General features: G+C 37.8%; 1 protein-coding gene and 1 pseudogene across 8 annotated transcripts; both read left to right on the forward strand.

Annotated features, from left to right (window-relative positions):
• Positions 1-386: 386 nt before the first annotated feature.
• LOC122311274 (WAT1-related protein At5g40240-like) lies at positions 387-7,922 on the forward strand. Of its 8 annotated transcripts, none has more exons than XR_006242755.1 (9): positions 387-653; positions 752-814; positions 987-1,100; positions 5,596-5,827; positions 5,918-6,076; positions 6,168-6,319; positions 6,464-6,670; positions 6,986-7,080; positions 7,480-7,922. XR_006242755.1 is itself a non-coding variant. In XM_043125758.1 (8 exons), the coding sequence occupies exons 1-7, from the start codon at positions 478-480 to the stop codon at positions 6,615-6,617; spliced, it is 1,050 nt and encodes a 349-aa protein (XP_042981692.1). In that variant the 5' UTR covers positions 387-477; the 3' UTR covers positions 6,618-6,647; positions 7,480-7,922. The 8 variants fall into 8 exon arrangements, 4 of the variants coding, with proteins under 4 accessions (XP_042981692.1, XP_042981693.1, XP_042981691.1 ...); XR_006242756.1 differs by having other exon boundaries at positions 6,464-6,647; XR_006242753.1 differs by lacking the exon at positions 6,986-7,080.
• Positions 7,923-8,480: 558 nt separating this feature from the next.
• LOC122310176 lies at positions 8,481-12,089 on the forward strand (annotated as a pseudogene).
• Positions 12,090-14,617: the final 2,528 nt, after the last annotated feature.

Here is a 14,617-nt window from a genome sequence, read left to right on the forward strand (position 1 = left end):
TAAGAAATATCACCCGACTCATACGACTTAGGAGTTGGATTTTCCTTCACTTGGTTGCAGGTTAATGGGTGAGCAAACACGTCCTTAATATATTTTATAAAAATAGTGTATTGAAAAACAAGTCATTCGAAAATGATGCATAATTAATCGAGATGATTTGTATTCGTGTTGAACAGATTAATGTCGAATTAAAATTTTGACCTTTGAATTATATTATATCGTATTGAACTCAAGAAAAAAATTATCTGGCTCAATAATTTCTCGTATTGGGTAACTATTGAGTACTATTTGGACGTGTGTACTATAAGACAAACAACAGTGGCAAGAGGCCGGCGAACAAGACAAGTATCGCGGGGAATATATATTATATATTTTTTCCTGCGAATCTTAAGACCAGCTAACTTGGGTGGCGTTTGGAATTTGAACTCTGAAAGTCAATATTTCAGTCACACTCGCGCATACGGAGAAAAAGAGAGAATGGAGAGTGTGGCGCTTCCCTTTGTGGGCATGATGATGGCCGAGTGTGCACAGGTTGGGCTAATGATAGTGGGCAAAGCGGCTATGTCGAGGGGAATGAGCAACCTCATCTTCATCTTCTATTCCAACGCCCTTGCCTCATTCATCCTTCTCCCCACTTCCTTTTTCTTCCACGGGTACTCTCTCTCTCTCTCTCTCTCTCTCTCTCTCTCTCTCTCTCTTTGTGACAGAAAATAAAAATAATTTATTTCTTTGATATCCACGATTTTGGCAGATCAGAGCGTCCTCCGATCACTTTCTCCCTCCTTTGTGGATTCTTCGTGCTCGGCCTACTTGGGTGAGTTGGAATTCTAGCTTTATTACATACTACGTTTGATGAATTTATTGTGGGTTCGTTTCGGTTTGAATGAAGTTCTGTTTCTCTTTTATTGTTTGTCAATTTCCTTTACCCAATTCACGTAATGGAGGTTTCTGTAGTTGGTATTTCATTGGTTTTACCATTTTTACAGTTTTGGTGTACAGATTCTAGGCTATGCTGGGATTTTGTATAGCTCGCCGACGCTTGGCACGGCCATGCTTAACCTTATCCCAGCCTTTACTTTTATTTTGGCCGTTGCTCTCAGGTGATGCTCTCCTCTCGCTTGTTAATACCTTGTCAATCTTATTGCACACCGTGAAGATTCAGGGTGCCCTATAGTGACTTTAAATCCGAGAATGGATCCACTGTGATAAGTGATTGACACGACATCTTTAAATCACACATTAATATTGTTAAATTACTAATTGTCACAAAAGTTTCACAAGTGATAATTTAACCTGGATCATGCCAACTGCTTAAATGATGGTAGTGAATTTTCAAAAAAACAATAAAAAAAAAAAAAAAAAAAAAATTGATGCTAGTGAGCTGAGTATTTTGATATTTTTAGCCCTGACCGCTCCATAGGGAAAGCTATCACAAATTGCTTATTTTGCTATGTGTCTTCATTCGAAGTTTCTTATGGCATCAATGGCGATTTGCTATCTGATCCCTTTCATCCTTTGCTTAACCAGCGGCTCTGTAGCCTACATTATCGAGATGGAAGCAATTTTTATTTTATATATACACATAAGTATTGAGGTTACACATATTCAGAGGTTTTCCAGTCAAGAACCAGATTTACAAATTGGGTACTGCAGTATCTTCTTTTTTTTTTTAATATATAAGTAATCAAGAAGTTTATTGATAAATGCATTAGGCATAGCTCATGCACACAGGACGGGTATTGTTGACGAAGAAAATGTCAGCAGTGTTCCCTCTCAATCCAGCTTTTCCGTTTGTTATTACGTCTCACAATTATTCTACAACAACCCACCACCCCGCCTTCCCCTCCCCCCCCCCCCCCCCCCCCCCCCCCGGCCTTCCTCTCTCCCCCCCCAACAAAAACCCCCAAAAAAAACCAAAAAAAGGAAACTAAATGTGGTCTAGAATTTCTGGCCAAAGTAATTTTTTCAAATTTAATTGCTGCTCTGAATCTACATCAGTGACAAGCTCGGTATAAAGCACTAAAATGCAAAATTTGAAAGACTAGAGGACTATTTGTGCTTAAAATATGAATAAGGTACTTATTTTTGTAAATGCGTGCTATTGCTGATTTAAAAAAAAAAAAAAGTGCTCTCTCTCTCTCTCTCTCTCTCTCTCTCTCTCTCTCTCTCAATGAGTTTCGTTTCTTTGTCTATTCCTGATGTCTTTCACTGGAGTTTTAACAATTATCTGGTTAAAGTTCAATAGTTTAGTGGTCTTGCGGGAGTGGTTTTCAAATGGGGCATGTCGGAAGTTACTTGTTGATCAAAAATTATTTGAATTTAAACGTGAAAATGATCTATGGTGGAGAATTGTGGAGAGTAGTCGTCGGGTTGTCAAGTTTATTTCCATTGATGCTGCAACAATGGATTGGTTGGCTTCAGCAGTGGGTGTGTGTGGAGATTCAGGGGGTTCTTCTGAGTTTTTTAGAACTTGCAGGAAAGGAAATCAAGTCTTGGTAGTGCAAAGGAATCATACCAGTTTTGATCTATTTTTTACGTTGTCTGAGTTTGGGCATGATAAGAGGCGTGGGTCGATTGTTGTGCTAGAAGGTTTGAAGGGAGAGGGCTGGAGGAAGTTTGGAGTAATGTTGAAGGAAGTAATTTCCTTTTCCTCTGCTTTTGGCGACAGAAACAGAGCTCATGTAAAACCTGGTTCCTCTTCTATGGTGTTTGTTGGGTGGAAGGAATTGTATGTGGAGGCTCTGAAGAAACCACTGCAACAAAGATTGGAGAACATACGGGAGGCAAGCAGAAGGGATGGAAGATCGCAGTCGCATTCTATCTTAGAGAAGAAGACAATTCATTTCCTCAAAGGAGATGAACAGTCTCATAGCACGATGTCGCTTAGGGAAGATGAAGAGTCATTGTTGGTGGGCTTGATGGATTATCTGGTGGTATCAAAAATAAGGTGGAGAGTATTTTGGAGTGGGTCGAGCTAGGCTTGAGTAAGGGAGAGCTAGGCCCATTTTATTTGAAGTCTGATACGGGGAAAAAAGGGGTTAATGATAAGGAGAGTGGGCTGGGCTACATAGTCGGTGGTCTGGGAAGTGAAGAGCCGAAGGGAAAGAATAAAGAGACTGGGTCAGGCCCAAGCAGAAGCCCGGTAATGGTCTGGAAGGAGAAACGAAAGGTTTCCGATATTTTGGAAATTTCGGATAAGGCTACTGATCTGTATCGATGCCGATACTCGAGTCAATGGTCCCAGTTTTGGCACAAAAAATTTCTATGGGTACATTAAAAGTTTCTGGTTGCGTAGTGGTGGTGCCTGAGGCACCAGTAAATGAGGTGGGGGAAATCGTAGAGAAATGTGAAGGTAGTGTAGAGGTTTTGGATTTCGTAGGTAACAAGATAAATCTGGTGGACGCTGGCACTAGTCTGTTGAAGCAGTTCTTGGCTATTGAGGGGAGTTGATAGTGGGAGTTAGATGCAGATTTTGAGGAAGAAATTGAGACTGATTTGAATGATATGGATGGGACTTTACAGTGGGGCAGTTTATCTGAGAATGAGAGGTTGGATTCTAATATGCAGATGGATGAAGTTGAAGTAGCCAGTGTTGAGGAGGAGTTGGGTAGTCCGACGCCTTTACGGATGCTTCACCCTCAGATTGCTTCCAAGGAATTCTCAGATTGGATGTTAAAAAAAGTGGAGAGATACAAGTTTGTATCATGTGAAGGGTTTGAAGAACAATTTAAGGCTTTCCTAGTAGCCATAGAAGTTGGTCGATCCACAACTATGAAGTTAGCTGTGAGGAAGGAGAGAGAGTTAAAATGCTTGCCATGCTCTATTAACTATGATAATGAGGGAACTATGGGGAGGGACAGATTAAAAGGGAGGGATTCTTCTTCAGTTAATGAAGCCTAAAATCTTGTCTTGGAATGTAAGGGGGATCAATGACATTAATAAACATTGTCGCATTAGATCTCTCATTTGTAGTTGGAAGGTTGATGTTGTTTGCCTCCAAGAAACTAAATTGAATAATCATGGGTAAGTTGATTAATGTCCTTAACTCAAGTTAGAAGCTTGATTATGGACAATTGGGAATCCTAAGGGGCGTGGGGTACCATTTGGGCTTGAGGGAAACCAATGGTAAGGTGAAATAGAAGTGTGAAAATGCAAGACATGGCTTTGGGCCTTGTTGGGCTTAAAAAGGCCATGAGTGGGAGTTGCATGGTGTATAGGCTTTGGGTGTGAGTTGATGGGAGGCCTTGTTTCCAGATTTTAAGAGACCATGAGAGTGCTCAAGATCCACAAAGATGAGGCTTGAAAGGCTTGCCTTTTCATAAATGGGCCATGGGTCGAAGCTAATGCCAAGTTGGGCCCATGGGCCCAAAAGTTTAAAATATTATTTTTAGTATTATTATTGTTTTGGGATTTGAAAAAGTTGTATTGGGATTTGAAAAAGTTAAATTGTTTATTATATTTTGTGTGGGGATTTGGGAAAGTAGTAATGATGAGATGAGAATTTTGAGTTGAGATGAGAATTTTGGGATGAAACATGTTTACCAAACCTCCTCTAAACTCTTATGAGGCTTGGTTCAAGGCTTCCAAGTCTTAGCCTATAACATTCTAAGGGTTTAAGGGCCTTAAGTAAAGCACTAATGGACTTGCTTACTAAACCACCCGAATTTAACCATTAATGATACCTAGTGCCATAGTTTAATGGGTAAAACAAATCTAACTAACTTCCTTAAGGAAAAATTATAAGGACTAATAATAAATCTAATGCTAAAAATATAAACCTTCCCCCCCCCCCCCCCCCCCCCCCCAAAAAAAAAAAAAAAACCAAAAAAAAAAAAGTAGTATTATAAGCTCCTTTTAAGGGAGATTAAGGGTTAATCCTAATAGGTAATTAGGCGGGGTGCTATAGAGATATACAGTGTCTAAAAAGTTTTCTGTTAGATCATATTATAAGATAGTATTCGGAAGGCTCATGTTCCGTCAAAGGTTGCTTTTTTTGCATGGACAGCGGCAATTGGGAATATTCAGACAATTGACAATTTGAGAAAGCATGGAATAATTGTTATGGAGTGGTGCTTCATGTGGAAGAAAGTTGCGGAATCAGTGGATCATATACTTCTACATTGTGATGTGGCTAAAGTGTTATCAGATGGTGTGTTTAGAAGATCCGGACTGACCTGGGTTATGCCAAAATCAGTGGTGGATTTACTTGCATGTTGGACTAGACTTCATACTTGCTCTCAGGTGGAAGCTGTGTTGGAAGATGATTCCTTTGTGCATTATGTGGTGCATTTGGTTGGAAAGGAATGAAAGGTGTTTTAATAATAGGGAACGCAATGTAGAAGAACTCTGGAAATTTTTTATGTGTTCCTTGTTTAGTTGGTTTTCAGCTATTGTACTTAATGGAGGGGTTGTCCATGAGTTTTTGTCCTCGTTTTTCTAGTATTATGTATTTAAGCATTTCTTTTGTATACATCCTGTGTACATGGGTTTTGCCTATTGCATTTTATGAATAAAATTTTTACTTATTAAAAAAAAAAAAAACGATACTTGATTCTGTACATGTGTGCTATTGTTGATTCAGCTTTGTGGTTTCAGGATGGAGAAACTGGATTGGAGAAGCTCCAGTAGCCTAGCTAAATCCTTGGGAGCCATGTTGTCCATTACAGGGGCATTCATTGTGACTTTATTCAAGGGCCTTCCACTTTTAACGACACCCTCACCTTCAGAAGCATCTCATCAACTTCTATTGCAAATGTCAAACTGGGTCGTTGGAGGATTGCTCCTTGCAGCTGATTCTGTACTGGCTTCAGTATGGCTTATCTTGCAGGTGAGATCCTACAAATTCCCATCATGTGGAAAGTTGAAACCAGCTATAAAAATGAGAACAAGTTACCATATTTCATTATTGATGTTTCAGGCATTGATACTTAAAAAATACCCAGCAGGGCTTATTATAGCCTTTTTCTACTGCTTCTTTGTGGCCATTCAATCTGCAGTTGTTTCATTGGTCTTGGAAAGAGACTTCAGTTCTTGGAGCTTACAACCTAATACGAGGTTGATTGCTGTTCTATACTCGGTAATTAAATTACAAATCCCTCCATGATTTACCAATTGAATCTACATGCATTCTGTTATATAAACCTTAAGAGATTAATTTCTGAGTGTAGGGAATGTTCGGTTCTGCATTCCAAGTTGGCATTTCTGTATGGTGCATGCACAAGACCGGGCCTGTTTTTGTTGCCATGTTCAAGCCCGTGGGTATTTTCATTTCTATTGTCGTGGGTGTTATCTTACTAGGAGATACTTTATATCTCCTAAGGTAGGGCATATACTATTTCTTTTTTCTTATTTTTGCTCACGATCTTTATACTGATTATGGTATTGAGTATCTTTATTCAATCCCAACACCTTTATATCCTTAAAAGAACGGATCATTGATCATTGTATTTTGAACCTGATGCAGTTTGATTGGAGCAATTCTGATTGTCATTGGATTTTATTCTGTAATGTGGGGAAAAGCCAGAGAACAGAAAATGAGTGGGGAAGCTGCGGTAAGCAACTTGGACTCCAGCAGACAAAAAGCCCCTCTCTTGCAAAACAGTATCGAAGAAATGTAGAAATTTCATACATCAAATCAAAGCTTAAAGGTCTCTGTTGCCAACCCAAATGGGTAATCTCTGTGTCATTCATTGTCTTGGAAATGGAATAAAATATACCTGAAAGTTTTATATTGGAACCTACTCTCTCTCTCTCTCTCTCTCTCTCTCTCTCTCTCTCTCTCTCTCTCTCTATAGAAATTGAGGGTCAAGGTTAATATGGGCATCATCTTGCACCATTTAGTTAAAACTGAGTTATCCCATTTTTTATGAGAATGGAAGATAAACTGTTGTTTGGTTCTTCTAAAGAGATTGAATACCACCACATATCCCACGTTACATTGGGAGTTTTGTGTAGAGATAAACTGAGTCTGCGCAACGCCATGCAGGGACCAGACTTTGTTTGACAGTTTAATATCAGGACAACTAAAGTTGATTTCAACCATGAACTTGGGAGGGATGTTAGCCCCACCCCTTTTTAGAAGTATGTTGGTTCTGTTTCTGATACACAATAATTTTGGTTATGCATTCAAATGTTATAGGTGGTTTAAATGTTATAGTTTTGCCCCTTGCGACCACTCTTAGTCGATGCATTATTTTTTCCAACTTCAAATGAATAATGGCTGAGGCAATATATGTCTTACATTATCTGGCTTCTCCGTGAATGAGGAGGCCACCCTAATACTGGACCTCAGCATTTCAAACCTCTGAAGTATTCAGACCCAAAAAGGGAAAATAACTACACATATATTAAATCCTTGAGAAAGAATTAATCATATATGTTAATGGATGATGATGTACTTTAATTTCTGTTTCTTCTCCATTTTTTTTAATGAGTTCCTTGAACGTTTCTGTTTGGATTAAAATGTAATATCATATCCAGGAATATTATTTTGCCCAACTCTGATGGGAAGAAGTCCAGGAAGCTATTAGATGGGCAACAATAGTGTTTTCCATGTGATGTTGAATCCGAACATGGTAGGCATGACTATAGACCTTGTCATGATCTGAAAGTAATGCTTTTACAGTCAATCATTCCACATACAAAAGTATGGCAATCCAATGAAATCGGACTTCTTGCTTTTGGGGTCAGTGGGATGATCAAATCTTATGGATGCAATTATCTGACTCGAGTTGAAGTCGTGACCTTCAACTTCAACTGCTTGTCATATCTAATGGACGGACATTTACTGCATATTTTTATTCCCGCCCTTGAATGTTTCAACTTTGACAGCAGATTGAATAACTGAAGTGATTCTCAACTATAGCTAGCTACTCTAGCCTGTGTAATCAGTACGGATAAAAAGACATCTCTAGTTATTCTCCTTTCTTTTCTCTTAGAGTAGTACCGCTTCATTTGACCGTTAGGTCATTTTGCACCTATCCTTGGTCGGCGGTATCCACATGGAAGTGGACTACTATTAATTAATTGAAGTGTGTGGAGCAAGTAGATGTCAACTTTGTGCGAGTCTGCGGTCAGCCAAATCTAAGTTTTTTGTCCCTTGTATGTAAGTGTTCTTTCTAAGTTTGGTGAACCTAAAAATACAACTTTCATGTAGGGCCTTTGCCAATGCCAACGTCGGCCACACGTACAGTCACTAATATATTAAATAAGAATCAGTTTCAATTTCAGGCTCTAGTTATATTGTTTATTAATCACAGTTAGTCCACCCATATATTAGAAAAGAATTGGCATTCTACATCCTTAATTTGTTATCCTTACTCGCATAAGTTGATAATGATACGACATATTTTAAGTAATTATTTAAATTTTATTCAATTAAATTGTGATTAGTTAAGGAAGATAATTTGAAAATGATGAATAACATTGTTTAATTAAAAAAAATTAGAGGTAAAAAACACAATAATTAGAGAAAGGGACCAATGAAAGGAGAACGTGTGCTAAAGTTCCATTTCCAAAGCGAAATAAAACGATATGTTTATTGAACGTCAGGTTTCCATTCCCTACCATGAGACATACATTCGAGTAGCTTCTTCACCTCAAGTAGCCATGCCACTTTGTGAAAGGTGAACACCCCCAACTCCTGGGTCTCTCTACCTATCGCCACATTACAGAAACCTGTGGAAGTAAAGCAACATAATGCTCGCCATAAATACGAGGGAGAAAAGATTGAGGAGAGATTATTATTGCTTGCTTCTGCAGACAGAAGCAGTGTATATTCCAGGAGAGAGAGAGAGAGAGAGAGAGAGAGAGAGATGAGGGCCATGTTGTGGGAAGCAGTGCCCTTCACAGTGATGGTGACCATGGAAGCTTGCACTATAGGGTTAACTATATGGGCTAGTACAGCCATGAATAATGGGATGAGCCCTTTTGTATTTGTTTTCTATACCAATTCCCTTGCTTCTATCCTCCTCCCTTATTCCTTCATTTATCACCGCACTGACAGGTTCTTCTTCTTCTTCCTTCTTCATACTTGAAACATAATATATTAATATCAGGGCTTGCTTCTCATCTTCCTCGTCTTCTTTCTCCGTGCAGAACAGAACAACCACTTCTCACCTTCTCTCTCTTCTTGCGATTCTTCTTCCTGGGTTTAACTGGGTTTGTACTCTCTCTCTCTCTCTCTCACGCGAGCGCACACACACGGCCGGTGGACAGACCTACTCCATGAAAGCCCGAAGGATTTGATGCCTAAATGAACCCTTCGAATTCTAATGAATTCCCGACTCGGGCTCGCTTGGAGCATGGGTCTGACGGTCCTTCCGGTCCTTCCACGAAAGACATCGTGTAATGGTGTTCATCATTGCTTGCTTCAATTGATGATGATTTGGTATTTGGACAGTTTGACTAAGCAAGACAAAAGGGAAGTTGTGTTATTGGTTCTTGATGTGTGGTTTGCAGGATAACCATAGCGCAGAACCTTGCATTCTTGGGCTTAAGTTAAAGCTCTCCGATCCTAGTCTGTGCATTGGGCCTTTCGACCCCATCTTTTTTCTTCATGCTCTCTGTCCTGCTCAGGTTTTAACAGAACCTCCTCTTCTTTCAAAATCAATGGGTCTACGTGAATAGCTTTAAAATCAAATCGTTTTTTCTCTTTTCAGTTGAACTTTATGCTCTCTAATTTTTTAAAAACAATCAAATGGGTTCTTCTGTAACTGTCAGAATTTCATTAGCAAATCGTTAGAAATACCAACGTCAACATCAATAACTACTCGATACGTGTCTCTTGAAGGAGTGTGCCCGCCATGTAAAAATTAAAAATCACGTAAAAATTTAGAAAAATAAAAAATATTAAATTAAAAAGAGTATTGCTACCTATAGTTGTATAATACATAAAACTCGTGTAATCGTTTTGAAAAAGAATAGAAATTTTCTATTAAAAAATTAAATTTTTTTATGTGTTTTTCATTTATTCACTTTTTAAAAAGTGATTGCACGGCGCATAAGTGTATTCACGACTGTAACTATCATTTATCTTTTAACAATTTTACTTGTGAAATACACATAATCTAATGACTAATAGTTTCATTGATGTCGACGTGACATTGTTAACAATTTATATATTAACAATTCCGAATCGAGGAATCGATTAATTTGGTCGTAATGTTAAACCACGTGAAATAAAAAGTTTAAGATGCAATTAAAATGGATAGTGAGCAATTTGACATTAAAACAAACAGCTACATGTTGGCCTCGTTTGTTTGTGTATGCGATTGAATAACTTATCTACCCTTTTATAGAAGTACAAAATTAGGTTTGAGAAGTTCGAGCTGCCAGGCTAAAGTAATCGCCACGTTGATATCGATCATGGGGGCAGTAATGGTGGACCTTTACAAAGGCCCAATACTGATACTTAAAACTTCTGTTTCTTCAACATATCTTGATCTTCAACCCAAGCAGCAACTGATCTACATCTCCTCCTCAACGCCGAAGCATTGGATTCTTGGTTTCTTGGTGGCATTTTGCTAGCAGCTACATCATTGTCTATTTCAGTATGGAACATTATTCCAGGTAAAACTGTTATGCCCATTACAATATTTTGAATTTCAAGAACTAATCTTTTGATTCATTTCTTGTACCCAGCTTGGAACAGTGAAACAGTATCCAGAACTGCAAGTAATGAAGGCGGCGTCTTTCTACAGCGTACTGGGGACAGTTCAATGTGGAATAGTTTTTAAAAGAGCAATGTTACATACAGTCATTTTTGCACACTTCTTGTGCACTCCACTGATATGATTGGCTGGATTAATTTTTTTTTAATCCACAACCAATCATATCACTGGAGTGCACAAAAAAGTCTGCAAAAATGACTGCACATATAATTTTTCTTTTTAAAATTCATTTCTATAAAGAGACGCGGTTTGTTTCTTTAACATTGTCATTTGTTTTCATAAAATTCTCTATCTCTTCTCATCTTAATCATTATAGTTTTTTTAAATTCTTATACAAAATAAAATAAACAATTCAATTTTTATAAATCTCAATACAACTTTTTCAAATTTCAATACAAAAATAATATATTTTAATAATATTTTGTTCAATTTATCTCAATTTTTTTCATTTCATCTCTTATGAGCTTCTTCTCACTGTTTTAACAGTACGCAAATTAAAGTTATTAAATTATGCCGACATGTTCCATCAAAATGTGTGATCTAGGACTTTACTGTGTGTATAAATTATGCGTGTGCTGCATGTGCTATAGGCTGTCTTTGGGGGTAATCCGTACACTGTTCATATATGGTGCACACAAAGCAAGGGCCCTTTATATGTTCCAATGTTCAAGCCCTTTGGAATTCTTTTTGCAACCATTTTTGGTATTAGCTTCTTTACAAATAATCTTCACTATGGAAGTTAAAAGCAGAAAAAAAAAATAAAAACTCTATTAATTTTCACATTCTCCATAATTACAGTGTATAATGGCATTTTGCTTCTTTAATTCCATGGCTAATTAAAAGGGCTTGCATGTCTAGAGAAATAATCATTTAAATCTTAATTTCTGTGTTTTTTCTTCAATCTTAAATATGGAAGTATCCTGTGCAGTGTAATAGGAACGATCATAATGGGAATTGGGTACTATGCTATGATGTGGGGACAAATTACAGGAGATGGAGTAGGTGAAGACCAATGTGCGGAAAGTGTGGACTCCTTGGAAGAAAAGACCGTCCTTCTCTTGCAAGAAGAGACGCAAGTCTAAATTCTTGTGTACAACCAAAGCCTGAAATGAAAATTAGGTACTTCAAAATTAGAAGCATCGAGTGGTAATTAGTTGTCTTCACAGGCCACAAGGTTAGGTAACAGGTGACTGCAAATTCCAGCTGCCATGCGCAGACAATGATGCATGCTGTGGCTGAACAAAGAGTTTTAGGCCAGGCAGGAGAGTTCAGATTCATGATGCTCTTTGAACGATGTTATGGAAAGTTGTCAACAGTACCTATTAGAGCAGTCCAACATCAACTTATCTAATACAAATGCAGCAACTTGTGGTGTTGATATGCAGTCAGATGCTACACTAGATGGACACGCCTCATATGATAATTGTTCTGGAAATTTATTAAATAGTCCAATTCATAGCTAAGATTTCAAAATATTCTTATTTAGTTAGGATTTGTTTTGCTTCCACTCTTGCATAAAGCAACAGCATCATGTGAAAAGTTGAATCAATGAAATACGATTCATGCAACAGCATTTTCAGCAATTCTGCTCTGTTCCTTTTTCATGCTTCTTCTCATATAATTCTTACATGGTACCAGAGCTCGATACAGAATAAAAATTGAATTGTTTTTTCAATGGCTACTGAAGTTTCCAACAAATCCAAATCCCCCTTTCTGGATTTCTCCAATCCAATCAATCCTTACCGACTTGACTATGGAGATAATCCATCTCTTAACTTAGTCCCTGACCTCCTCACTTCTGATAACTACACTACTTGGTCGAGAGCCATGTGCAGGGCCCTCCATGCCAAAAATAAACTTGGTTTTATTAATGGCACTTTCTCTAAACCAAAATCAACCTTAGACCCCCTTTTTGATGCATGGGAGAGATGTAATGCCCTGGTGGTCTCCTGGTTGCATAACTCCATAAATCCCTCTCTAAAATCCAACATTGTTTTGGTGGATGATGCTGCTCAAGTTTGGAAAGAACTCCAAGAACGATTCACTCAATTGAATGGTCACCGCATCTTTCAACTTAAGAAGGCCTTAACAGGTTTGACTCAGGATAATGATTTTATTTTTGTTTATTTTGGTAAACTTAAGACTCTATAGGATGAGCTTCTTATGTATCATCCATGGCCTTACTGTACTTGTGGCAAATTAGCTGTTCTTCTTGATTGATATCAAAAAGATTGTGTAATCCAATTGCTTATAGGCCTTAATGATTCTTTCAATGCCACCCATGACTAGATTATGATCTTAGACCCCTTACCTCCCATAAATAAAATTTTTTCTATGGTTCAACAGTAGGAAATGCAACACCTCATGGTGCCTGATCTTCCTTCTACTAAATCTATGGCACTTGTTGTTAACTGGCCTTACTTACCATACAAACTCATACCCAAATCTTCCCAATTAGTCAAATGAGATAGACCATTTTGCACCCATTGTAAACTTCAAGGCCACACTCTTGATGTTTGTTTCAAAGCTAGAAATGCTCAACCCCTAACCTGCACTCATTGTCATATGACAGGACATATAGTCGCAAAGTGCTATAAACTTCAAGGGTATCCACCAGGCCACAAGTTTCATGGCAAAACTAAGCAGTATAATTCATCTGCTAACATGTCCTCTCTCGAACAAGAAGCAGAAATTTTAGATGACAAGATGACCCTCACTAAGGATCAATACTAGAAATTATTGGCTCTCTTGCAGCCAACAGAGGCCTCTATTGCTACGCATGCTGTCAATAATGTTCAAGCAGATTGTTCACACCCACCCACCATGAATGGTATCTTATTGTCTTCACACACAAACACTCATTGGTTAATTGACACTGGAGCTACATATCATATGATTTGTAGTGCCTCCTTATTTTCTTCCATAACATCTTCTGTTTCATTTGTTGTTAAGTTACCCAATAGCCAAATAGCCCTTTTCTTCCACATTGGTACTGTTCATATCAACCTGAAATTAACCTTTCATAATGTTTTATGTGTTCCTTCATTCCACTTCAATTTGATTTCTGTCAAACAACTAATCAACTCTTTTTCTTGTTGTGTTCTTCTCCTTCACAATTTTGTTTTATTCAGGACCTTTTGTCATGGACCACGATTGGCATGAGTGAGATGAAAGCTGGACTTTACAATCTGATTCCTACTCAAGTTCCTTCTATAGCTCTTTTCGACCACTTTTCCATTTCATTACACAAAAATATTTTTGTTTCAACAATTTTCTAGGATGTGAATCTGATCTCTGATCTCTGGCATTGTAGATTGGGTCACACTCTCACTTCCAAAATACATGATATCAAAGATCCTTGCATTAGTACTCATATTTCTATTGTTTCTGATAAAAATCCTTGTCTTGTTTGCCCACTTGCAAAGCTTCATTGACTTCCATTTCCTGATAGTACTCATCAAAGCAAAGCTCTTTTTGAACGCATACACTGTGATATATGGGGACCCCATTCTATTACAGCGTATGATGGCACCAAATACTTTTTAACAATCGTTGATGACTATTCTCAGAGTACTTGGATATATTTGCTTAAAAACAAATCTGATACCAAAAAATGTATCGAGGCTTTTTGCAATCTGGTTAACATTAAATTTCACACCAAAGTTCAAATTCTTCGCAGTGATAATGGTCTTGAATTTCGATTGACTGAATTCTTTAATAAGCGTGGCATTATTCATCAACGAACTTCTTTGGAAACTCCACAAAAAAATAGCAAGGCTGAACGTAAACACCAGCATTTATTAAACATTGCCCGAGACTTAAAAATTCAATACAACCTTCCTCTCTTGTATTGGACAGACTGCATTCTTACAGTTGCTTACATTATTAATCGCATTCCTAGTCCTTTACTTTCAAATAAAACACCATTTCAGCTCTTGTTTAACAAG

The sequence above is a fragment of the Carya illinoinensis genome, chromosome 5 (assembly GCF_018687715.1).
Source record: "Carya illinoinensis cultivar Pawnee chromosome 5, C.illinoinensisPawnee_v1, whole genome shotgun sequence".
Taxonomy (NCBI): domain Eukaryota; kingdom Viridiplantae; phylum Streptophyta; class Magnoliopsida; order Fagales; family Juglandaceae; genus Carya; species Carya illinoinensis.